This window comes from Panthera uncia, chromosome A2, assembly GCF_023721935.1.
Source record: "Panthera uncia isolate 11264 chromosome A2, Puncia_PCG_1.0, whole genome shotgun sequence".
NCBI classification, from domain to species: domain Eukaryota; kingdom Metazoa; phylum Chordata; class Mammalia; order Carnivora; family Felidae; genus Panthera; species Panthera uncia.
The window spans coordinates 17,259,059-17,284,453 of NC_064816.1; the positions used below are offsets into that span (position 1 = coordinate 17,259,059).

Sequence of the window (25,395 nt, forward strand, 5' to 3'; positions counted from 1 at the left end):
GGGGGGGCGAAGCGTTCAGGGGCTGTCCGCGTGGGGGCCACCTCGGGGGCCTGGCCAGGGCCTAGTCCCTGCAACAGAATATGAGGACAGGGGTTGGGGGCTGCCCAGTATGCTGCCTGGCATCCCGGGGGTGCTGGCTCAGAGCCCCGGCACCCAAGGGAGGGCCCCAAGGCAGGCGCAGACAGCAGCGGCGTTGAGACAGAGAGACGAGATCGGGCCTGAACAGTCTCGCTTTATTAACACTTGAAATACAGGAAGCTGCTTGGGCAGGACTAAGCCCCATGCCACAGGTCAGAGCAGCAGGATGAATGGACAAACAGCTGGACAGATACCCACCCTAGATGCTCTGTCCCGGCAGGAGCCACAGTCCCCACCCTCACCCACCAGACGCACACACTGAGGCCCAAGCCCAGAGTTGGTCCCCACCACAGAGGCAGGCATTGCCTGATGGGCAGGCAGGTGGGCCAGCTCACAGCTGTTGCCTGCAGTCGAGCTCATCTCCAGCGACTCTGGGATACCAGAGGATAGAACATGTTGAGCACGAGGGCCACCAAAGCTGCCACGGTACCCAGAACAAAGTACCGGAGGCAGCCCTCATCTGGTGTGGTAGGGCCACGTGGTGGGGGGCCCACCCAGTCTTGGGGCCCCCAGGGACCCAGGGGCACAGGCCCCTCAGGTACTGGTTCCTCCTCGGCCTCCAGCTCCTGCCAAATCCGGGAAGCCTACAGTGTGTGGAAACGGCCATCAGCACCTGGGGCAGGAAGGTAGGGAGGGACCCAGTGTCCCCTGGCCATGATGCTCCCACCCAAGACTACTGGCACTAACTCCTTACACATCCCAAGTCAAGCAGCAGGGAGGTGGGCAGGCGGGAGCCAAATGGGCCATTTGCAGAGTTGTCTAGACAGAGCACCAGGGCAGGCGAATCTTGACAGCATTTTGGCTCCCTCAAAAAGCTTCCCAATTGACATGCAGCTTCTCATGGAGATTGGAGGGGGATGGTTAGCTAGTCAGTTTTTCAGCCCAGGGTTCCCACAGAGGAGCTCATGGAGGATAGAGCTGTCAACCTGAGTAATCTGGCTCCCTCCCACCCATGTCCCGATAGACAGTGACCACTGTCCTCTACTGGGATTCCTCTGCATCTGAGCAGAGAGGGCTCAAGGGAGAAGAGGGCAGCAAGGAGGAAACAAGTCCAAAGAGAGATGCAGCAGTGCCCACCAACCAGACCTATGGCATCCCATGTCAATAAGGGACGGAAGACCCCAAGGGTTCAGCAGGAACTGATGCTCACCTCAGAGGGTGGCGGCCACCCTAGCCCATGGCCAGTCTGGACAGGCCCTGTCCTGAGTGCACATCAGAACAAGGGAGTGATGACAAATGAGAGTCTGTGGGCTGGCTGGCATGTGAGGAGGGTGCAGAGGAAAGCTGGGTGAGTGTCGGGTACAGTCTGTTTATGGCATCCTACCCGGTGAGGTTCAGAGCAGCTACTTAGGCCTGTGCCAAGAGGGTGCCTGTATGCATGCCAACAGCAACGTGCTGCTGTGCATGCACCTTTTACAAGTGTCACTACAGCATGGGGATTCCTCTAACTAGGACTCTGATGTAAGAAGATCATGAATCCCAAAGCTCCAGGGGCCTATGGCTGGAAGAGAGGAGGCTGTGCCCCACCCCCTCCCGTCTATGAATCAGGCTCACTAGCCTATGAAGCCTCCCCAGCGCCTCACCTGGCTGGCAGCAGCCTCGGCTGCAGGGCCTAGGTCTGGGTGGTGCTCAGAGTGACCTGCCCTGGGGGGCCTCTCCACAGGAGAGTTCCGCCGGCGGTAGAAGAGTACATAGGCATAACGCGTCACGATCTGGCTCTCGTCTACTGTTGTCACCGTGCTGTCATCAAATAAGCGCCACCCTACAGTGAAGTGGGAAGAGTGTGAACATAACCTGCACCCCCACGCCTACCACCTATCCTGCTGGCTGCATGTGCCCTCACCCACGTCGCTGCGCTGGCTGCTGCGGTCATTGGGCAGGCGGGCACAGGCAGTGTAGTGGCCGCCAATCATGCCTCCGTAGTGGTTGATGACAGCGTACAGGTCGTAGCTAGGCAGCTGTTCCTCTTTCTGACCAATGCAAAACTTGCTCAGGTCCAGGTTCCTGTGGTCCCAGCCAGAGAAAGGTCAAAGAGTCAACAGGTGCCCAGGATGGTACCCCCTATAAGCTGACTACCATCACCAGGGCTCATCACTTACCGAACAGGGAACTCCACCAGGTCGTTGATCTTATCACGCCAAATGAAACTCCGAAAGGAGAAGCGCTTGAGCTGCACAATGAGTACATTGGGCAAGCGCCACAGCAGCAGCTGCTTGGAGGCCTCTCTGTGTTGTTTACACTGTGGGCAGTACCTGACAGCAGACACAGGTGAGGTTAAGACCAGCAGATCTCCACCCCACCCTGCCCAACCACCTGCCTGCCACCCCATCCTCACCAAGCCTCCTCAGGCGCCAGCACCTCAGGCCGAGTGAAGAGGTTCAGGCACTGGTCCAGAGTAAAGTGCCCAGCACGGGCAGCCTCACCAGCAGAGCCTGGATCCTCAGCACACTCCAGCTCTTTGGAGGCTACCAACACAAATTCCTGCAGGCGCTCATTGTTCCGCCACACTAGAGCCAGGCTGCAGTCCTCACCCAGCTCCAGGGGGGTGTCTCCTAGAGATGGGCAGGGAGAGGCGTCATGTAGCTGTAGAGAACGGCCAGCCCAGCCTACCCATGGCTTCCACCCATAGCCTCAGACACCTTTGTCCTCCAGCCGCTGCTCTCGGTTAGATGCGTCAATTTTATAGATGAAGAACTGAGGGGTGTGGGCATTTATGGCTTCACTTGGGTGCTGATATCCAGGCACAGCAGCTGTGAAAAAACATATAAGCAGAGCTCCCCTAACTACCAGGACCTAAACAAGCTCCCACTAAACTCCCCTACCCAGCTGCGGAGCCTTTCACCAGACTCTTACCTTCGGGCCGAGACATCCTCTCACCAGCAGGCAAGGAGCCAACTTCAACAGGCCCACTGACCAGCACCTCAGAAGAAACTCCACTGGTGCTGGGCACAGAGCCCCGATCAGGAGCCGCCCATGTCCTAGGGACCCCTGTGTCCCCCTCAGCCACGGGGGTCACCAACTGGAGCTCAGGAGGCTGAATCGGGTCCCTCTCACTGTCCCCAGCCTCCAGGGAGCTAGTAGAGAGCAACGTAGTACAGCCAGTGCCCTGGGATTCCAAGGCCATGCGGCCAGGCTGGAAGGGTGGTTGGAATACACTCACAGAATACCTGGCAACAGGCAGCAAGGCAAGTAAGAATCCTGACAAGCCTACCTGGCGTCTCTATTCCCCCAACTACCACACCCTCATCCAACCACTAGACACTTACCGGGCATAGCCCTCTAGCAGCTGAGCAAGACGAGCATAAGTGAGACGTGAGGCAGGTACACTGACCAGAAATGGGTAGCCAATGTTCTCAGGGCGGCAGAGACCCTTGTGGTCAGGCCAGTGGGTTTTCTGGCAGAGCCTGGAGAGAAGGAGGAAGTAAGAATAGGGCCTTAGCCCCACCTCTTTTAACTCTCCACCAGGGGCTAGCCTCTGGCCTTGGGAACTGGGTATGCCAGCCCCGCCTCCCCCAGAGTCTGGCAGAGTAGAGTGATCGGTGGAGGGCTTAAAACATGTGCCTCTATGAGAGGAGAGGAGATAGAGTGGCAAATGAAATGTGAAGAGGAGGGAAAGGGGGGGGACCGCGGGGGTCCTCACTGGTTGCAGTAGCCCACGCGGTAGCACCGGGTACAGCGCTTCAGCTTCTCGTCCTCTGACTGCTGCTTCCGCTGGCAGGCTGCACACTTGGAGATGGGGATGCTGGGCACCTGGGGGCGCTAGGGTGGGTTGTCTGGCTCAGCAAGGCCAGCCTGGTTGAGAATGCCCCCTCCCACAGGGCCTTGTGCCATCAGGTTGGTCCTCACTCACCTGCTGCACCTCTAGCACCACCACCCGCTCCTTAGCCAACTCTGGGGATAGCAGCTCAAAGCAGAGGAGCGTGTCAGATGGGGACACAGTGTCCAATGAGTGGGAGGGCAGGAATACACGGTGGAAACGATTCTTAATCACCTGGGGACAGAGGACACACAGATCCTATATGAGGACAAGCCCTTTCTATAGCCCTGCCCCAGGGCACAAGAAAGCTTGGACCTGAACTTGGGTCTAGGCAGCAGAGTGGGGATCGTGGCCCCAAAGCAGCATATGCCTCTGCTGATACCAGCCTCAGTGCCTAAGAAAATAAGCAGTCGGGTGCTTCAGAGAGCCTGAAAGTCAGGACTAGGGAAAGTATCAACCAAACCAGTACTCTGGTGAAACCAGCACTTCACCACACTGAAGGCCTCTACCCTGCTATCAATTAGTGGGGTCCTGCTGAGACTGCAACATGGCTGTTACAGTGGAGGGGTCACATTTGAGGAGGCTCCTTCCCACTTCTATCCCCAAAGAAAAGAGCACTTCCAGGCTGGAAGCTAGGAAACTTAGGGGAAGACTAGCACACAAATCTTAGATAATACGAGGGAGTAGCAGGATGGAGGGAGAACAACAGCTGGGGGGAAAGGTAGCCCTCCAGCTCCAGTTTCTTGTTGGAAGACAGAAAAGCAGTTGAGGGCCCTCACCCAAAGGGGGAGTAAACACTGATGATGGGAACCTTGGGAACTTACAGAACTTCTGTTACACAGCCCAAAAGCCTGGTTTCACCCATGCCTCAACCCCTAGCGCACCACTGTGCAGCCACACGCACATTTGTGTGTATGTACACGGATGCCAATAACCATCCACATGTGACTACACACCCTAAGTACATACACAGATCCACGTGTGTAAGAGCTTGAGGAAAGACAGATATACCTCAGCTAGACGCAGGTTCTCAGGCTTCACGTGGACACTCTGAGAGAGGGATTCCAACACTTCACTTGCACTGGAGTTCTCCTTGCTGATGCTCACCAGAAACTGTGGTGACAAGAGTAGAGACCCTGGGGGAGGTGGACCGGGGTCTTCGGGATTGCCCAGAAATAGGAGCTTACTTCTCACCTTGATGGGTTTGCTGTGTGGCTCCCGGGCAAAATAGAAGACGGGGAGAACCTTCTGCTTCTGTGGCAAGGGTACTGGCAGGTAGAGGAATGGGTCAAAAGTGATGGAGACCTGCGGATGCACAAGTGGCACTAGGTGGCTGCACAGGGAGTTGGGAACAGGATGCTCACACCCAGGGAGCCCAATCCAGGCACTCGGATGGCTCTCAGGGCCTCAGAGCCAACCAGCAAACTCTCAGGTTTGAGAACACCAGACAGACTAGAAGGGTCTTTCTGGCAATCGAGGCCCTGCTCAGCCTCACCACTTATCAATTTGCCCCTCACTTGTACCCCACATCTTCCCAATACTACCCATACCCCTGCCCCACCTTATCGCTGTCTTGGCGCCCAAACACCCCTTTAACCTCAGTCAGGAAACCTACCCAGCCTGATTTCTGCAGCCCACAAAGCAGCCAAAGGCCTCCGTCAGCTTCTATGCCCAAACAGCATCTAAAGATGCACATGCCTCCAACCCCAGTTTGACCAAGCTAGCTAGACCAAGCTAGGAGCCTCTTTCCAGGGGAGCCCTTCACACCTTGGCACACACAGGGCACACCAGCTTCGACTTATACTGGCCCTGAAACAGGTCTACGATGAAAGAGTCATTCCTCATCTTATGCCGCTGCCATGCTTCTTCAGCCACCACCTGAGGAGGAGAGTAGTGAGGATCAAGGAGCCCTGGGGACTGGGATGTGCATGAGATATGCCCACCTCTGCCCCCAACCCTGACTGACCTCATCGGGCCGCCCATCTGAATCCACAGTTTCTGTGTAGGGCTTGTTCTGAATGCGATTCAAGTCTTCATGCAGCCCATCCAGCAAGAAAGCCATGAACTCCTGGGCATCATGCTGCGCATAGCCTGTGAACTGGCTGGCCTTGCTCGCCACAATGGCCTGGATGCAGGGGCCAAGTGTGAGCACGGAGACCCAGCACCCACCCCGTACCCAGCTGGTCAGCCTTCCCCACCCACTCTAGCCAGGGGTAGGAATGGCCACAGATCACCTTCAACTTGGAAGGCTGGAAGGCATGGTGGGTGCCCTTCCACAGTGCCCGGAGCAACACAGCAAAGCCAATGGCCAGACGCCCACCAGTCCCCAGTGGGTTGTTGTAGTTGATCTCGGCCTCAAAGGAGCGGTCTAGGGACAGCAGCCAAGTACAGGTGTGAGCAGGGAAAAGATTCCCCTCTGCCACAGCCCTGGGCTCCAGGCCCTGCTCTCACCGTGGAAGAAGTCCCGGAGCTCCCGAGTATTGGACAGAGACTGAATGACACTGTTCATGAAGCAGGTGTTGCCTAGGTTGACAAGGCCAGTGAAGCCAGGCAGACACACCTTCTTCTCTTCCTCCTCCTCTTCCTCCACACTATCTCCGCTCACAGGGCTGTGGGGCATTGGAGGCACCATACATGTGGGCTTGGGCTGTGGAAGCAAGGAGGGGCATGAGCGAGCAGCCCTGAGGTTCTCCAGCCTCTAACCTTGGCCCTCCCCACCCAGGATTCTCACCGAGGCTAGGTGTGGCTCTGGCTTTGGGGCTACATGCTCCATGGGGGTGCGGGCCACCACACCATCCAGCCCCGTGTCCTCAGATCGAGCCTTGGGTTTTTCCTTCTCCACAGCCCGAGCTTCCTCCTGGCCTGTGAGAGGGTGGGGGGCACCTCCCGGTGGGGTTGAATCCAGAGGGGTTGGACCTGTCGGCACGGCAACCTTTGCACCACCCACTGCACCTTAAAAAGGGGGAATGAGGGGGCTGGTGGTTAGCAGCATGTGGTGGGGATGAGGGTCCGAGTAATGTGGGCTGGACAATGAAGGGAGCTCGTGTGCAGACCTCGTGCAGCTGGGGCCTCCAGGCCCCCCCAGCGCTGACTTTGCCGCTTTCGGAGGCAGATGTCAATTCGAGAGGCCGTGAAGCAAAAGGTGCACTGCTCAGGCTCAATCAGGTTCCTGTGGGGAAAGGCTGAGCTCAGGGACTTAGGTGGAGTGGATATTGGGCTAAATGGGCCAGGGAGATGGAGCCCAGGGTGGGACAGGCATAGTGCTGGGGCCAGGAACCACCCACCTGAGCTTCACCTGCCAACGGAAGATGGTATGGGGCCCACAGCCTGGGTGTAGTCTCAGGAAGTTTCCATCCCTGCAGAAGCAGAGCAGGGGCAGGGCAGGAGGAAGGGTGGGAAGAAAAGCATGAGATACAATGTCCTGCCTGAAGTGCACTGTCTGCCCCGTCTCCTGCCACCCCACCCACCTGGTCTGGAAGATAAGCGTGAAATCTTGCTCGCGGAAAAGCACTCGAGAAGTGTCCCTGCAGATTTCTTTCACATACACATGCACCACCACTGAATCCGGGCCCTTCTCATATGAGTCATTCTTGACAAATGCCAGGTTCACCATGGACTCCGGCTCTACATTGAAACCATAGCTCAGCACCGCCCAGGACAGGTTCCAGCCCGTGGCTGTTCTATTCCCTATCCATCCACCAACCTTGCAACCCAACCTAGGGCTCTGCTTACCACCCCCAGCCCCACCTTTACCATCCACCAAGGTTAGAGCATCTGCTGCCTCTGCCATCTCCTCTTTGGAACGGTCACCTTTCTCAGGATCTCTGCTCCGAGCCATGGCTGGGGAGACTGGATCATTCCTGGGGGACACGGTCTTCTCTCCTGCCAAGAGTGCTAGATTCTCCTCTGAACCCAAAAGGCAGGTCTGGGGGTTCAGCGGTGGTACCCGGAGCTGTTCCTCAGCCTCAGCCTATTTGTGGCAAGATTGTGGGCAGGATCAGCCCTAGGTCTGGCAGGTGGCCCCCCACTACAGTCCATCTCCCTACCCTCCCATCTCCCACAGGTACCCCACTCTCACCTGGGTGGCTGTCTCAGCCAAGAAGGGGGGGGCATCGCCCCGGGGTCCAGGCCCATCTCTGGACCCTTCCCCATCTGGCCCTCTGCGGAGATGCACAGCCCTCTTGGCGCTGGGCCCTGCCTGGGCCCCGGGGCCAGCCCCTGCGCCTACCTCACCACGGCCCTGGGCCCTCTTCTGGTTCCGGGCCTCCTGTTTACCCCGCCGGGGCTCAGGGCCTGGCTCCAGGGCAATGGGAGATGGCTCCTGCCCATTCTCCTGACACCGCAGCCCTGGCAACGCCTCCTGGGTCCCTAGAGGTTTCTTCTACCAAAGATACAGCAGTCAGGCCCTGTCAACCACACTGGGTATCCCTACCCTACTCTGCTGTGGAACTTACCAGAAGAGAGGGCCATGTGAGCAGAGGCACCTTCTTGGGCAGTGCCAGCTGCAGGAGGCCACCCTTGCGGGCTTGTACTTTGGTGCAAGAACTTTCTATCTCAGCATAGAAAACACCACCCCACTGCCGACCACCTGGAAATAGAATAAGGGCAGTGAACTGTGGTGAGGAATATCAGAGGATTCAAATACACTGCTGGGCTCAGGGCAGATGGGCACACCTGGAAGCCGCACCACGCAGTCTGTGTCTGTGAAAGCAGCATCCACCTCCTCCAGCCGCAGGGGACCCGCTCCCACACGCAGCTTGACAATCACCTCATCTGCACTCTGCCTCCAATCAAGCAACAACTCTGTAGGAGGAGTACCAACAAGACTGTGAGGGTCTCCATAAACTCCCAATGGGGACAAGCAGGTGCCACAGACCCAACCCTAACAGGACTGCTCCAGATGAAGGCTATAGCCCCAGTACGCCCTCCTCACCCATAGCACTCTAGCATCCAAAAGGCCAATTCATTACTCACCCTCTTTGGCCTGCTCCTCCCGAGAGGACACTGACCCTGACAACAAAGAAAAGAACAGGGAAATGATGATGGGGAGGCAGCCTCCAAGACCCCACCACTCCACCAAGCACCATCTTCAGTATCACAGCCAAGTATGCAGACCTCAAAGCTGAGGCTCTACCCAGCCTGCTGTGGGTTCTTCTCTTGGTATCAGACCAACACAGAAAGAACTGTCATCTCCCAACCCCCAATCTGTATGCTCAAAAGGCAGGAGGAGGAGACCACAAGCATTCTGGGAATGCCACTTTCACCTCTCCTAGGATCTCCATCCTTGCTCTCCTGGTTTGCTCGATCCTTCTGCTTCTTCTTACTGGTGGCCTCCTCCAGTCCTGGGGGACCTCTCCTTGGGCCCGTGGTGCTGGCCCCACCAGACATCTTGAGCCGCTTGGTCGACAGCCAGAGTGCCCCAGGGTCGGCAACGGCGTCTGGGTCAGGGCTACGGCGCTTTCTTCCTGGCCCAGCTATCTTGGCAACTCTTTGTAGCCAAATTCTCCAACAAGGAACTGACAGCCTAATGAGAAGGAAGCAGTGATCACTACCAAGGCCCAACAATTTGCTCCTTGGTTACAACCAGAGCTCAGCAACCCAGGATACAACTAACCCTACAGAGCAATATCTCACCACCTAATGTGGCCCTGGACACTCTCGGACTATTCTGAAAAGGAAATAAACAATACAAGTGGCAATGACAACTTCTGGCAGAGACTCCTAGTTGACTGCCATACAGACCCACAAAGATGGGAGCCTCACTGAGAAGGTGCCAGGTCAGGGCAGCCATGGCCTGGAACCAGGCTTCTCCACCAATCTGGAAAGGAGCCATGGCTCCAGCCCACAGGGCTGGCACTCTGAGCAGGGTGCTCACTTTTCCTCACTCTCACTGGCTGCTTAGTCACCGCCCGAGAAGTAGGAGGTGAAGGAGGAAGGCAGAAAGAAGACAACCAAGCAGCAAGGGGACCAGGCTCTGTGGCTAACGACAGGCCCAACTCAGGTGCTACCACTGCACAGGCAAGGTCCTGGGGTTAAGGGGCTCCACCTGCTGCCTGCCAACTCCCACCTTCCTCTGAAACTATTCCCATGTGCTGTTTGGGGTTTCTTCCTACATCCCAAGAGATTTTTCTCTCCAGCTGCTGTCCCAAGCAGAGAGGGGACTGCAAAAGCTGGGGTGAAAAGGGTATCCAGCTGTCACACTACCCTTTCAGCAGCAATCCTGCCCCAGAGCCAAAGCCGGCTGGGTATCCAGTTTGAGACTGAAACAGACAGCATCCCCTTCCTTCCTAGATCCACTCACTCATGAGAAGTGGGCTAGCGACCTCCTACCCAGTTTCCCTCAAACCCGCCAGTAGATTCTGGGCTGTTTTTCCATCCAAAATAAAGTTCTCAAAATTGAGATAAGGGTAGGGATGAACAATGAATCCAGGACCCCTGGCAGCTTCAAGCCTGGCCTGAGACGGGAGCAGAGCAAACAGTGACTACTCTGTGTTCCCCAGCGTGTATGTGTGGCGGGGGTAGAGGAACGTTCTTCTATGGGGGGCTGGTGGGCTGGATCTTCAATGACGACAGATCCAGAGCCGAGGGGTGGACACCCTCCACCTCTTTGCACCAGGCCCCAGCTTAAGGTCCCGTCCCTCCCCATTCTCCCGGCGACACCGAGACAAGAGTCTGTCTAGAGACCATGTAGGCCTACACGGCTGCGCGGGGTTACTGACTACAGACCAGCGCCCTGGCCGGGCTGCGACTCAGCTCCAGCCTCCAAATCCTGCGCCCTCCACCACCTCCTCCAGGAAGCCACCCTCGCTCGCCGCCAGCCCTCTTGGAGGCAGGAAGCCGACCATGGGCGTAGAGTAACGGCCCCGCCCGCATCGGTGGGCCCGGTACGCCGCGGGGTTCGAGGAGTCGAGACTGGCACGGCACATGACCTTGAACAGGCAGCCCGGGGCCCGCGTCGCGGCCTCCCAGGCTCCTGCCAGACAGGCGAGTTGCGGCCCGTCCCACTCACCGAGCGAGGCCGCCGCCGCCAGCCCTGTTAGGGCCCTGGCAACCCGCTCTCGGTTCCGGTTCCGGCGTCTGGTCGGTTCCGGTTCCGGCGCGCCCCTCCCCCGTCCCGTCGCCGCCGCCTCAGCCGCTTGTTTTGTTTCGACTTCTAGTTACGGCCGCGGGTGGCTGAGAGCCTAGCTGGTGACGCACTTCCGGTGGGAGTGGGCATGCGGCGACGGGCAGCTCCGGGGCGGGCCCGAACGGAGGAGGCGGGGCTCCGGTGCTTTGGCCTCGCCCTGGCCCTGCTGGTGCCTTCCTGAGGTTCCGCCCAGAGACCCCGCCCTCCCCAAATCAGAGTCCAGACTACACAGTGGGTAATCACAGCGGTTTATTGGGGGCCTGGTCGGGCTGGGAACTGTTTCAAGCAGATGCAGTAACGGGCGGGGTTGGGGACTGGAGTAGGCGTCGCGCAGGGGTCACTGGCAGGTGTTGTAGATCTGAACCTGCAAGTTGATGGCTTGAAGCACGCTACGCATCCTGGCCTCCAGCCCATCCAGCTGGGCTGCTTTGCCTTCCAGTGCCCGCTCGTTCTCTTCATAGGTGCCCTCCAGCTCTAGGAGGGGAAAGTCTCAGCTGAAGGGTCCTACTCCCACAGTCCCACACCTCTGGCGCCCACCCACCCCAATCATCACCTTGTAGCCGTTGCAGCTTGTCCTGAGCAGCCTGCAACAAGCCTCGAGCTTCATCCCGAAGTTGCTCTGCCCGTGCCTGTGCAGCCAGCACACCCTGGGCCTTGCGCTCAGCCAAGGCCTTCACTGTTTGGTACTGGTCGCCTAGTGGGCCCTGCAGCAGCTGGGGATATAGAAGGCAAAGTCAGCTGGGTGTCTCAGTGGAGGCCCAGACTCTACTTCAACCCCCACCAGCTGGCTCTGCCTCAACCCACCTGCTCAGCCTCTCGGGCACGACCCTGGGCACTGCCCGCTGTTTCTTCCGCACTAGAGGCTGCCAGGCTATTCCCTGCTCGTTTCAATTTCAGAGCCTCCAGAAGACCATCCAATTGCTGAGCCCGCTCGCCTGCAGAGCTCAGTGCCTGCTCTGCACCTGCCATCTTCTCCTGAACCTGTCATGGGTGGACCGAGGGTTAAACAGGTCTATGGTGCATGCCCATAATCTTGCCCCACTGATGTCCCAGAGAAACCACACCTGATGCAGTGTCCGCTCAGTGTCCTGTGTATCAACTACCGCCCCTTGGATGGCACCCTGAGCAGCTCCCTGTGCCCTCTGGGCTTCCTCCAGTGCTGCTTGTACTGTTTCTGCCTTCTGTTTCTCACCCTCAGCCCGGCTCCTGAAGAAGAGAGGGAATCAGAGCCTGCAAGTATCAGGACCAGGTGTCAAGGATTGGGGCCAGGGTCACAGTCAGACCTTGCCCGCCGTGCATCTTGCAATAGCTGTTCTGCACGGCGTACATCTCCCACGGTGCGTGCCAGGATTGTGTCCACATCCGCCAGGCTCTGGACCCTCTCTGCAATTGCGCCTGCCAGGTGCTGGATTTGCTCAGGTGATGCTGGGATGGAGAGCTCTAGCACTCGTGTGGCCACCATCTCAATGCTATCAGGATCAGCCCCCTCCTCTATGGGGACACAGGCAAGGGCTTAGGGACACAGATTCTCCAGTATTGGCATCGAACACAATTTTGGGGTATGGACTCAGGGACCCCACACAGAATATGGGTTTGCTACTAGGCATAGTGATTAACTACAAGGACGGGAACTGTAAGTGGGCACAGACTTGGGGTCGTGGACTTGGGGACCACATATAGGCAAGGGTTGAGGGGCTAGACATGGGGTCATAAGCACAGGTCCAGTGCAGGCTCTGACCCAAGTATGGACCCAGGGACACAAGTATGAACATAGACACAGGTGACACAACCACATGGCCTGGGCCACACGGGAGGCTCACGGCTGAGGAAGTCCTTCACACTCTGGATAAGTTCCCGAAGTTCTTGGTTGGCCTTCTCCACCTGTCCCCTGGAAGCATTAGCCTTGTCCAGGGCTGCCTGGGCCCGCTGCTGTGCCTCTCCTGCCTGCCGACGGGTCTCAGCCACCTGGCTGAGGATGCCGCCACCTTCTGCCAGTGCCCGCTGCAGCTCTGCCTGCGTGTGCCGGGCCCGACCCAGTGCCAGGTCCGCCATGGCTACTGCCCCATTGCAGCTGAGGCCCCCACAGCGGGGTTGCCCATCCTCGTCCAGGCAGCCAGCACCCCCGCAAGGGCTTGTTGCACAGGGTGCATCCCCTGGGGGCCCACACACCTGCCAGGCACAGAACAAGTCAGGGCCCTGTGGAAGGAACAGCCACACCCACATGTCCCACCCCACACTTGTGCCTCACCAGTTCATTGATGCCTGTCAGGCTCAGGGACTGGGTACGGGCTGAGAGCTCGCCTAGTGCCTGCTGGTTGGCCATGTGCTTGCGGTTGAAGTCCTCCTTCTTGGCACCTATTAGCACCTCTGTCCTGTGCCGGGTATCTGCTGAGTTGCTCACAGGACTGGGCACTGTCAGGGCTGATGTGTTGGCACGACGTTCCGCCTCTGCAGACAGACTGTGGGCGTGGCGGATGCTGTCATAGGCACCTATATTGGGCAAAGGCTGGCAGTCAGCTAAAGATCACTCAACCCTGGTCCACCTGCCTAGTTGGCCAACAACCCACCCAAGAAGTTTGAATGCTTGAGCAGGTCCAAATGCTGGTCCAGCTGCCGGAGTGTGAGATTAAGTGCAAGCCCATCTCGCTCCAGACTGCTCAGTGCATGGTTGGCATTGAAGTTCTCATCCTGCACATCAGTCAGTTCTGCCTCCAGCTGGGTCAGGTGCTCAGTGGCCTCCCCAATTTCACGCCTGTGCCAGTAGGGAGTGGTGTTTAGAGAAGCTTCAGGCCACTGGGCCTCTGCCCCATCCCACCACATATCCTCAGGCCCATCCGCACCGTAGCTCCTCTGTGGCCTCCACAAGTTGCGCAGTGGAGGCAGCTGAGGTGTTGCGGGCACCCACAATCCCCTGCACAGTCCCCAGCTTCTCCTGCATGTGCCAGAAGCGGCTCTCAAAGGCACCCAGCACACCCGTCTGCTGCAGCTCCTGTGCCCGCTGCTCCAGGCGCCGCGTACGGGCAGCCAAGTCCTGTACCACACGGTCCCAGTCCCCGAAGCATGTGTGGCATGGGTGGCAAGCAGGAAAGACCCCTGAGAAGCCACGGGCACACTGGTCACAGCGCACGCCAGACACGCCTGGGCGGCAGCTACAGTGGCCCGTGGAGCGGTGACACTGAGGCGTGTCTATTCCACGAGGGTCACAATCACAGGCTGCAGAAAAGGGCAGACCATGAAGTTAGGGTGGCAGTGGGACATCCTGAGAAGTCCCCCATCTACTCTAGCCCTGCCAGCTCTCACCACGGCACTGCAAACCAGGGTCTCCCCAGTGGAGCTCTTGGCACTCAGAACAGGTTCGCCCACCAAAGCCAGCACGGCAGTGGCACTGCCCTGTGAACTAGAGTGGGAACAGGGCAGAGGTCAGAGCCTCAATCAGAGGCTAAGCCCTTGAGAGTTAAGACAGACAGCTGGCACCATCCACCCAGGGATCCACAGGAGAATCTCATACCTCATTGCAGGTGGGGCCTCTGGCTCGGCTTGGGTGGCAGGCACAGGGCTGACATCCATGGCCACTGGTAAGGTTCCAGAAGTTGGGGGCACAGCGGTCACAGCTAGGGCCCTGGACATTGGGGAGGCATGGGCACTGCCCACTGCTTGGGTCACAGTGGCACCGGTCAGTGGACGGGCACTGCTGGGGATCTGTGCCCAGCAAGTTGCAGGTGCAGCCTGTGCCAGTCAAACACATTAATCAAGGAGAGCCTGAGCAGCAGAGCCCTGCCCCAGCCATCCCAATCCCACACTCACGGTGACAGCTCTGTCGAGTGGCCTGTCCATGGAAGCCAGGCTTGCAGTGGGCACAGTGTGGCCCCTCCGTGTGGTATAAGCAGCGCAGGCATTGCCCCGTGCGGGGGTCACAGGCATCAGGGTCCGTGGGGTCAATGTTCCCACTGCACTCACAGGGCTGGCACTCGCCACCTGGCCTTGATGGGTCCCCAAAGTGCCCAGGGGCACAAGCTTCGCACCGCAGCCCTGCCCACGGTTGGGAAAGGCATGAGTGTTCAGTTCAGCTGCCCCACCCTGATCCCATGCCTGCACCTTACTTACCTGTGTAGCCTGCCTTACAGTGGCACATGATCTGCTGGGAGTACCCATCCCGATGGCAAGAAGTAGCAAAGTGCCGCCGGCTCCCAGGGCCTTCAGGGCAGGGACAGGGCCGGCACTGGCCCCCATGTGGTAGCCGTGGGTCCCCGTGGAAGCCAGCAATGCACCTTCAGGGAGGGGCAGGAAGAGATATGTGATCCCCGAGCGGCATTCCCACCCACCAACCCACTCCCAGCTGCTCCAGGCTCACCTTTCACAGTGCTCACCCCCTGTGTGATCACGGCAGCCCAGGCAAGTGCCTGTGTGGGTGTCGCATTCATCTGCATGCCCGTTGCAGACACATGGCTGGCAGTTAGGGAATCCCCACTGGCCACGCTGGCAGCGATCGCAGCGAAGCCCAAAGGCACCAGTTCGGCAGGGGCATTGCCCACTGGTCCCTTCACATAGGCCACTGAGTGCCCCCTCGGGGCTGCACTGGCAGGCTGGGGGCAAGGCAGAGGCTGAGCCAGGGAGGGGATTTGAGGGAATCTAGGTGGGGTCAGGGTGGGAAAGTCAGGGAATGGAAGAGAACTTCCAGTGTCCTGGTGCTGAGAGCATGGGGTCCAATGCAGAGTTAGAGGAAGGAAGAAGCAGAGTCGGAGGGAGGAGGGAGAATAGTAGTGGGGAGGAGAGAGAAGGAAAGGAGGAAAGAAAGGCAGGCAAGTACCTTGACAACCTGTGGGGCCAAAGCCGTAGAAACCAGGGGCACAGTGATCACAGCGGCGCCCAACCACTGCAGGTTTACACAGGCACTGACCGCCATGGGGATTACACTCAGAACTCAGTGAGCCCTGGGGGTCACACTGACAGGCTGTGGGGCAGGTGGATAGGGCCAAGTCAGGCTGGGGCCCCATACCTCTGCCCCACCGACCCACATCACAGACACTTACGCAAGGCACCATTGTAGAGTAGGGCAGACAGGCTGATGAGGAGGGGGACACAGGCCTCAGAGGGAAGGGTCTTACTGGGCACCAGACCCTCCTCGTGACAACGGTAGTGTTCAAAGGTGGCACGGCGCTCCAGGGCAGCAGCATCACCCCCACTAAACATCTCCAGCACGAGGACACGGGGAAGCAGCACCAACTGAAAAGATGAGCAAGGAAGAATGAGGTCCAGACCCAAGACCATATTGACACTGCCAGAGCACTTAGCACCACCATGGGCCTGCCTCTTCTGTCATAGGCCCCGCCTATCCAGCCACCACCACTACAGGTCCTATCCCATAGACCTTGCCTTCCTAGTCAGTGTGGGGAGAGAGGACTATTCACCGAGTCAATGAGCAGGCTGGGTCTAGAGTAGGGGGCCTCAGGCTGGGCACTTCCCCCTGTCCGCACCAGCTTCAGATGCAGCTTATAGGAGATGCCAGGCTCAAGGCAGACAGGTCTTGGAAATACCATGTACCTGGGGGGAGACAAGGACAGGTATGGGGTTCACCCAGGGTCCCTGTACCCACCGTCCTAGGCCTCCTCACCCCGCACACAGCAACCCAACCATCGGCCAAGAAAGATGCTAGGGCTGGTATACAGATTTCCACAAGCATGCCTCACTGGACTCCTATACCTGTGCAGACCAATCTCTGAAAATGCTCGCTACAGCCTTGCAACCCCATGGCATTTCCCTGGCACAAATACTTGCCAATTTTTCTTCAATGGCCTCCTCACATTTCCTCCAACCTTGACCTCCAACCTATGCTCCTCTTCACCAAGACTATGTCATTCCCTCCAACCTGGCTCTGCCTTTCCTAGGTCATTCCCATCAGCCTACAAACATCTTTTATTCCCCCTTGAAAACATCTTCTCTTAATCCCTGAGTCTCCCGTAGCTGTTGTTTTATCTTTGCTCTCCTCCCCAATAAATTGAACTGTGGTCACTGCCTCTACTCCAGCCTCGCACTCCAATGGAGTTTTTATGCCAACGTGCCATCAAGATGCCTGTATCAAGCTCACCATAAACCTCCATGTAGCCAAACCCAGCAGCCTCTTCTCTGTTCCCGTCTGCTCCAGCATTTAGCAGCATGCGATGAGAGCAGTGCACCCTCCTTCCTGAGACACTCTTCTCTCCACTTCTGGAACCCTGTCCACACTCCTGATTTCCCCCCACTGCCAACTCTTCCTTCTCTACTGGCCTCTAACACCCAGAGCTTTCTTCTGGTCCTCCTTCCTTTCTCTGGTCATTTCATCTAGACCTATCTCTTTAGTGACAAGTCCCAAACTTATATTTCCAACTTGAGGCCTCTCAGTAATTGCAGACATAGAAATCCAACCATCCACTGGCCTTCTCTCGCATGTCTAAGCAACTCAGAACAGCTCCTCCCTATGTCTCTATCTCAATAAAGAGCCCAACACCCACCCAGATGAACAAACTCAAAACTCTAGACTCATCTTTCCACTTTCCCTTTCCTACACTTCTAACCCATCATCTCTGCCACTAGAACCCTCTGGAACCTTCATCATCTCCCCACATCAACCGCTAAACCTCTGTCCAAACCACTGTCACTCAGCTAACTCAATAGTCTCCAGCAGATCTTCCAGCTTCCCCTTTGGTCCCTTTCAGTCTGTTCTCCACTCAGAAAGTAGAGGGATCTTTGTTAAACACAAGTCGCAGTTGGTAAAAATGTCTATAATGGGTACGACCCCTTTTATACTGCTCTCTCTACTTCTGTGTATGTTTGAATATTTACATAATAAAAACATCAAAAAAGAAGGTGACAAAACAGATACATGAAACAAATATTACCCAGAATGTAATAAAACAATAATCAGACCAGGCACATCCCTGCTCAGAATGCTCTGATGCCGTCCCTTCCCACTGTGGGCATTCCTTATAGTGACACTAAATGAGTTCCCATTAATTCTTGCCACAGACCTCTGGAATTTAGACCCCTAAGAGAGCAGGCCTATTCTACTTCCTTCCTCTGACCTCTGCCACGCCTAACAGCACCTGGCAAACAGCTCTCAGGAGGAGGCACTTGAAGCAAGGGACAGATGAATGAGCAGCGGGGGCTTCCAAGTGCCCTTCAGAGAATTAGGGCTGGCCTGCACCCCTCCACTGTTATAGATGCTACATTAGTGCCCTCACCTAGTTTCTGGTTGCAGAGTCCCTGGAATGTGGTCATCCTTGGGCAGCATGTGCCCACATGGGCCATGAGCAGACACAGGCCCTGGGCGCTGCACGGCCACTTCCATCTCTGCCCATTGCTCAGGGACCTGGTGGAACAGGATGATGAAGGAAATGCTACCACACCTGGAGGTTCAGCTCTGGGTCAGGTTTCACAGAGTCTGACCTGGGGCTCCAAGCGCAGCAGCAGATCATAATCCATGGCTCTTGGCACAGATGTCACCAGGAACTCCAGTGCCTGACCTTCCTGCAGTCTAACAAAGCCCCGGCCTGTCCAGGATACAGTCCCACCAGGGGTCGCCAGGCGCTCCACCACATCCAGCACCTGTGAGGGATGCAGCTCAGGGTGGGTGCCTAGGTAAGGCACCATTTCTTCTACCACAACCTGTCCCCAAACCCCAGCTCTTCAGCTGAGGCCCTGTCCAAGGCTGGACACCCTCCCCAGACAAAGTACCACCCATAACTCTGCACAAGTCTTGCCCTCCAACATTGCTCCCTACCTGTCCTCGGGTGTCCTCAGCCTCCCAAGTTAGGTGGTCAAGGAAAGGCCGGAAGTAGCCAGGCTGCACCTGCTCACAGCGTCGCCCCACCATGTGCTGGCGACAGCGGCACTGACCTGTGGCCTCATTGCACCTGGGAAGCCCACGTTTACTCAAGAAGGATCCCTTACCCTGCCCAGGATCTCCCCCCCACCAGACCCCTTATACGGCACTCACTGGGGATCCAAGGCACCACCCACGTCGCAATCACATGGACGGCAGCCAAGCAGGTCGTGGCTCAGGCCCCAATGGCCAGGCTAGGGGAGAGGAAGTTGCTGGGGGCCAGAAACAGACCCCCCCCCCCACCACCACCCATCAGGGAATCCAATGACAGCTCTCAGCCTCTACCACCCCTTGGAGAAAACATGGTCCCTAGACCATGGCTCCCACCCTTGGCCTCCCAGCTAGGAACAGACCCTAAGCTCTCCCCAGTAGAGTATAGACACCACCCCCTCACCCTGTGCTCTGAGAATAAGTGCAGGACCCCAGAACCCCAGCCCCCTGCAGTCGCACCAAGCAGCGGTTGCAGCCACGTCCAGTCACTAGACGCTTGCAGAAACAGGTTCCACTGTTGGGGTCACAAGAGGTGATCCCAGGCACTGTGCCCCGTGCATCACACTGACATCCTGCGGGGAAGGAGACCCATCAGCACTCTGGGGAACATGGTAGTGCTGGTGTTCATTGGGTAAAAAGTAAGAAGTCAAGGGTTAAGGTTAGCACAGGAGGTAGGGCGGGAAGCACATACGCCGACAGCCTGCAGGGTCGCTGGCACTGAGCCCAAAGAAGCCATCACGGCATTGCTGGCAGCGAGAGCCCACCACATGTTCTTTGCAGCGACACTGGCCCGAGACCAGCCCCAGAGCAGGATCATCATGGGGATCACAGCGACCACCATCTTGAGAACCCATGGGGTCACAATCACAGGCTGAGGGCAAAAAGAGGTGCAGGGTCACCCTATTCCAACTAGCCCAACACCACTTATCTCCCAAGCCTCTTTACCCTGGATTCCCAGACTGGTTTCACCCCACGCCCCCTCCCACCCACCCCCAAACCCCTGCAACCTGGACAGCAGTCTGGCTTCCCAGTTCCTACCCCAGACTCAGCCTTCCCTCTCCCATGCCCAATCCCAGCCTCACAGCGGCACACAGCAGGGTCCCGCAGGTCCTTGGTTGGGTCACGGTAGAAGAAGGGTCGGCAGAGCTCACAGTGGCGCCCAGCTGTGTTGTGCTGACATCCATCACACACACCTCCACTTACGTTGCCAGATGCCAGATATATGGCCATGTCGAAGTGGCAGCTGTGGGCATGCCCATGGCACTCGCACTCTTGGGGGAGGGGAAGGCAGGACAAAGGTCACTTGAGGGCCAATGTCCTGAAGGTAAGGGGTGTAAGGGTCCCAGTGACACAGCAAGTCCCTGCCACAGGCCAGAATTTGTGGCTGTGGGCTCAGGTACTTTAAGGTCTCAGCATTATACTGACCCGCTGCCCAGAGCAGATTGTGAAGGAGAGTTAAGGGAATCCCTAAGGGCACGAAGGCCTGCATACTCTTTGGATACAGTCTGGGTGTTAGGGGCTTGACCAACCAGCTCTAGGTTTTACTCATGGCACAGCCAGACAACAGAGTTCTGGGGCTATGTGGGCCAGGATCTCACTCACTCCTGCAGGCATGACTGTGGCCATCTTCAGCCGGACGCCAGGGCAGGTCATGATAGAAATCTTGACACCGCTCACAGTTGAGGCCACGAGTGTTATGTTTGCAGATGCAGGCCCCATGAACCTAGAAGGTGGGCAAGCAGGTGGTCAGCACTGTCCAGCCATGCCCGTCCCTGCCCCCAGCCCTATTCCAACCAGTTAAAGCCCCTCACCATGCCCTCAGCATGCACTGGTGCCCCTGGGGCAGGTGCACACTGTGAGGCGTGTCCGTAACAGAAGCAGTTGCCACGCACAACCAGCTCGTAGAGGGCATAGTAGTATTTCTCACGGATCTCCCGCCGTGGGTCAAGCAGGTTGTCCCCCAGTGTATGCAGCCGTGTCAGATTCACCCGTAGGTTAGTGATCTTCAGCAGGTCTAAGTTGGGTGAAAGAATTGGGAGCCAGCTGGCCAGGCAGGCTCTTGTAACTCCATGCCCACTCAGGGGCTGCAGCTGCTAAGGTCACCTTGGGAGACCTCCTGTCTATTGCTATGTGAGCTAAACTGGACTTGGCACCTGCCCTAAGAAGCACCCAAAATAGCTACTGAGGCCCCAAATAGTCACCAGCCGGACGCTGGGACTGTGCCAGGCTCAAAGGGAAGAACACTCACTCTGGATCCGTGGGCTGTAGGGGTCTGGGATAGGGATGGCAGGATCCAGCACACGATAGATGACCTGGAGGAACATGGGGTCATTAGAGGCACTGGACCCTGCCTCAGGCCCATCATCTCCCCTCTTCCTGCCCCAAGTCAGATCCCACCCCTCACCTCGCCTTCAGTGGATGGCTCAATCTCTGAGTAGCGGGACTCACAGACTACGTCATCCCAGTGCCGTGGGGGGGCCAGTGGGACTCCTGGAAAGTCAGCCCCACAGTCATAGGAAAAATATCGGTACACATGCCAGGTGCGTCCAAAGTCTGCTGAGCGCTCCACCAGCATGGCAGCAGGACGAAATGTCTGGGTGGGGGGCATGGCTGATCAGTGGGCCTCAGGCCCAGGCCTATCAAGAGCCCTGCCCAGCTGGGGCTTGCCCTCAAGCAGTTCATGGACAGGTGGGGGTGACCGCTGGAAGCCAAGCAATAGTCAGGGAGGGTAGCCCCTTCTAATGGGGAGGCTCAGGGGTCATGGGGCCCAGGGAGGCAGCACGTGCAAAGGCCTGGAGGCAGAAGGCAACAGAAGGTGTGGGCCATGAAGGAGCCTCCCATGCAGCCAGAGTACAGCATGTGACCTCAGGGAGGCTGGGCTAAGTTGCTGGGAATCTGTTCAGGGGTAATGGGGAGCCAAGCAGGGTGATTCAAGCAGGCTCCCAGACATGCGGGCACCTTGAAGGTCATAATGAGGTGTGTGAAATGAAACTCAGCCTCCAAGTCCAGCTGGATGGTGACCACGGGGACACCTGAGGCAGGAGTCGGAAGTCAGGGACTTGAGACTACTGGTGGGCAACCCCACTCACCCCATGCCCTACCCACGGCCTCACCATTCTCTGACTGCCACCAGGCTGTCCGGCGCTGTGGTGCAAAGCTGGTAACTACATTCTGGATGCGATGACTGTTTGGGTTGTCTCTAGCAGAGAAGGGGCGCCGGGAATCACACAGGAAGCACTTCTTCTCATCCTGGGTTGGGTCAGAGTCAAGGTCAGGGTCAGTGCTTCAGCCAGTGCCAGCATCCCCTCCCCTGGCCTAGCCACCCCCAGCCTCACCTGAAGGTGACTAACGATGCAGTAGGGCTGGGGGCCATGCAAGCCACAGGTGGATGAGGCAGTCAATCTGTCAGCACGGCCCACTAGCAGGTCACCTGTGGCGGGGTAGCAGCTTCCCCTCGAACAGCCTGGCACATCTGGGGCCAGGGCCTGGGCCAGGGCGGTGGCCAGCGCTGGGAACAGTGGGTCAGCCAGTTCTGCTGCGCTCCCACCCCGCAGCCCCAGGGCTAGCTCCCCCCGGACCCACCATCTCATCCCACAAACCCCAGGCCTTCACTAGGCCCTCTCACCACTCAGCAGCAGGCCCAGTCGAAGCTCCCAGGGCCCAGGCAGTCCCCGCAGGTCCCTCCCTGATACCCCTGAGGCCCGCTCCATCCTGAAGAAGAGGGGAATCCAGATGAGGGGGGATGAGAGATCTGTAGCCCAGGCCCACCCTACCCCTCCCTTGGGGTCCCGTGCAGACCCTGCCCTTGTAAGTCCCTGGCTGATTCCCCACTCAATCCTCCCTCCGGCAGTCCCTCCACTAGCACAGTCCTGCGACTTTGAGCAAAGTTGAGAAGTACGGCAAGAAAGAAAGCGTGGAGCGGATCTTGGGCAGGAGTGCAACACTGTGCAGAATTTCCTCTTCCACCTCTCCAGTAATGATCCTCATTCTAGAAACCAGACATAGTCCAGCTCACCTGCAAAACTTTATTGTGCTCCCTTGGTCTGGTTCAGACCAAGGGGCAGGGGGTTTGGTTTTAGGCCGCCACAGTTAGGGAGCGCACCACGTAGGGGGCATGGCATGAGCAAAGAAAAGGAGTCTGATCTTCTGAGACTTCACACGGCCCACAGAACCCAGCCTTTCTCCCCAGCATTGTGAGTGCTGTGGAAGTCACCATCAACTAGGCTGTTCAGTTCCAGGGTTCCAGCATCAGCAGGTAAGTGAGAGAGCACACACGGAGGCATCAAGCTCCTCTCTTTAGGGATGTGGGAAGCTTTAGGCTGGACTGGCCAGAGCCACAGGACAAGATGGAGGTAGGACGAGAGATGGAGAAAAGCCATCCCCTTGCCCAAGTCACTGTTCCAGGAGGCTCCACCTCCCTTAGTCACTACAGCAAGTATGCACAAGAAGTGCTGTCTCAGTTTCCCGGTGTGAAAATGGGTGCTGGGCAGCTGACAACAGAGGCAGGGAGTGAATCCAGATCTTATGGCTATTCATCCGTTCCACACTTTCTGGCCTGCCAGGAGGCCAGAGCCCGGGCTTGGAATGCGAGCTGCCGGCGAGTGCCCCACCCAGGCCCCTGGGACCACAGGCGGACCGTGGACTCCAGGTCTATAAGTCCAGGCCCCTGTGGCTCTGAGCTGCCACAACTGTGCCCACTCTGTCTGGGGCCAAGTGGAGAGTACCCAGAGCTGTGGAACTGGGGGGGGGGGGGGGGGTGGAAAGCTGGAGGTTCTTCACAGGCATCACCAGGCTTCTCAAGGAGTGTCTGAGCAGGGGGGCAGTCAATCTGATGGACTTACAGGGTCTCAGGAGGTTACTCCAGTTTTCTGAAGTAGGGGTCTCCAGTTACCCTGAGGGTCATGTAATCAACCTGAGGGGCTAAGGGTATTAGAGGTGATTCAATTTTAGATCACTCAGAAAAGGACCTATCAGTGTCAAAGGCACTTGATGGCCTCTGTGAGTTTTATGTCATCTCTGGTTTCTCAAGGACAGATCACTGGAGGATATCATGGAGTCACATGGGGGTTACTCAAGGTCAGTAGGCACTCAGTGGGGTCCCTGGTCCCTCAAGGTCAGGAGATTCTTGGGTCAATCTGGAATCATTCAGGTAGTCTGAGTTACTAGCTGGGATCATTCAGGAGTCTGTCTTACTAGCTCGATACACCACAGTCAGCAGGTGGCACATGCGTTTGCCCATAGCCACATGTGTTCAAGCAGCTTTGCTGCCCTCTGTTCCAGGGCCCCAGGATGACACCTGCTTGCTCAGTATCTGCTCATTCTGCACCAGTGGTGCTCCAACCTTGAGGATCAGGTCATCTGAACCAGGTTCTGACCTTTGGCCCTAATCTCTGACCCTGGTCCTCAATTCTGTCATGACTTTAACTCTGACCCCAGCCCTAAGTGAGCTCTAACCCTAATTAACATTTGAGCCCTGTTGTGAACTTTGACCCCAGCTCTGATCCCTACAAGAATCTGGACCTGACCTGGACCCAGCCCTGACCCTCCTACACCATCCCTGTTCTGACTCTGACCTGTCCACTGACCCTGATCCCACTCCATACCCCACCCCACCATGGACCAGCCATGCACCTTTTAGCCAACTCTAGCTGTTAGGCACCCACTTCAGCAGCTCTTGGGCTCAGCTTGTGCCTGCTGTACCCACTCTCCTGCATCTTGCCCTGTGGCCACCAGGCTATGTGTGCCCTTCTGCAACTCTACCACGCCTAACTGGGCCATCTGCAACTCCTAGAGCAGGACTTGAACCGAAAACCCACCCCACCTAGATCCTACTATTTCAGACAGATTGCTGCCCAAGGTTCCTGGGGGCGGGAGGGGGCTGAGACTCTGCCTCAGCCCAGTATAGCCCAGTCCCAGCCTAAATCCCACCTCTGACACCTCAATACCCAGTGTACCCATATCACCTTGCCCAGGCCCCCAGCCATGCCCATGGCATGTACTGCTTGCTCTTCTGCCCTCTCAGCCTGCTGCTGACAAGGCCAAGTAGGTCTTGAAAGCCACAGCTGCACTGGACAGATGCCCCAGGACTGGGGTCACATCCACTGCCACTGCCAGTATCATCTAGGCCAGGTGCCCTGCCACCTGGGGCAAAGGTCAAAGATCACAGGGAGGTCCCAGCAGGGTAGCAACTAAGTAGGGTGCTCACATGGTCTGTGTATTTAGTAATGCCAGGGTATCATAGTGGTTCAAGCATCTCAGGGGGAGAATGGAGAAAACAGCAGCCACTGAACAAGAGGTGTGAAGGAGCTGGGGGTAACGAGGCCTCCAGGCCTCGGAGTGTCTGTTTTGCTGACTGCAGTCCTTGTTCTGCAGCCCTTGTATGACTTCCCACCTCAGCCAGCTGAACATCCAGTGCTTGGTCCTGGGCCCTAGCTGTCCCCCACCCCAACCCCTGAAGGGGACAGATGATCAGTTGGACATCCCTGTCCTCCCCATCCTCTGACCTCTGCCTCCAGTCTCCTGGCC

The 25,395-nt window shown here is 57.5% G+C and overlaps 2 protein-coding genes across 10 annotated transcripts; both read right to left on the minus strand.

Moving 5' to 3' along the window:
- Positions 1 to 82: 82 nt before the first annotated feature.
- Positions 83 to 11,123, minus strand: USP19 (ubiquitin specific peptidase 19). 9 transcript variants are annotated; one of them, XM_049640425.1, is made up of 27 exons: positions 10,905 to 11,123; positions 9,160 to 9,419; positions 8,870 to 8,905; positions 8,570 to 8,698; positions 8,350 to 8,483; positions 7,974 to 8,273; positions 7,649 to 7,865; positions 7,363 to 7,519; positions 7,180 to 7,251; positions 6,949 to 7,064; positions 6,627 to 6,841; positions 6,347 to 6,542; positions 6,130 to 6,263; positions 5,862 to 6,020; positions 5,663 to 5,773; positions 5,090 to 5,200; positions 4,907 to 5,008; positions 3,989 to 4,129; positions 3,779 to 3,897; positions 3,405 to 3,542; positions 2,992 to 3,305; positions 2,778 to 2,888; positions 2,474 to 2,690; positions 2,238 to 2,390; positions 1,982 to 2,142; positions 1,722 to 1,900; positions 83 to 722 (listed from the first exon to the last, which is right to left on the minus strand). In XM_049640425.1, exons 2-27 carry the CDS (start codon positions 9,281 to 9,283, stop codon positions 495 to 497), a joined length of 4,074 nt encoding a protein of 1,357 aa, XP_049496382.1. In that variant the 5' UTR covers positions 9,284 to 9,419; positions 10,905 to 11,123; the 3' UTR covers positions 83 to 494. The 9 variants fall into 9 exon arrangements, with proteins under 9 accessions (XP_049496382.1, XP_049496377.1, XP_049496379.1 ...); XM_049640420.1 differs by having other exon boundaries at positions 6,627 to 6,847; positions 7,643 to 7,865; XM_049640422.1 differs by having other exon boundaries at positions 7,643 to 7,865; positions 7,974 to 8,276.
- Positions 11,124 to 11,253: 130 nt separating this feature from the next.
- LAMB2 (laminin subunit beta 2) lies at positions 11,254 to 22,756 on the minus strand. Its single transcript, XM_049640417.1, has 33 exons — positions 22,669 to 22,756; positions 22,496 to 22,581; positions 22,206 to 22,378; positions 21,984 to 22,119; positions 21,829 to 21,902; positions 21,275 to 21,463; positions 21,119 to 21,182; positions 20,682 to 20,884; positions 20,473 to 20,593; positions 19,953 to 20,141; positions 19,562 to 19,741; positions 19,330 to 19,442; positions 18,994 to 19,073; positions 18,778 to 18,910; positions 18,444 to 18,602; positions 18,239 to 18,366; positions 16,430 to 16,562; positions 16,052 to 16,244; positions 15,829 to 15,972; positions 15,373 to 15,604; positions 15,126 to 15,289; positions 14,826 to 15,050; positions 14,530 to 14,747; positions 14,322 to 14,418; positions 13,862 to 14,234; positions 13,589 to 13,773; positions 13,270 to 13,511; positions 12,842 to 13,190; positions 12,305 to 12,512; positions 12,086 to 12,227; positions 11,826 to 12,002; positions 11,575 to 11,734; positions 11,254 to 11,495 (listed from the first exon to the last, which is right to left on the minus strand). Exons 2-33 carry the CDS (start codon positions 22,578 to 22,580, stop codon positions 11,359 to 11,361), a joined length of 5,406 nt encoding a protein of 1,801 aa, XP_049496374.1. The 5' UTR covers position 22,581; positions 22,669 to 22,756; the 3' UTR covers positions 11,254 to 11,358.
- Between the last annotated feature and the right edge of the window lie 2,639 nt (positions 22,757 to 25,395).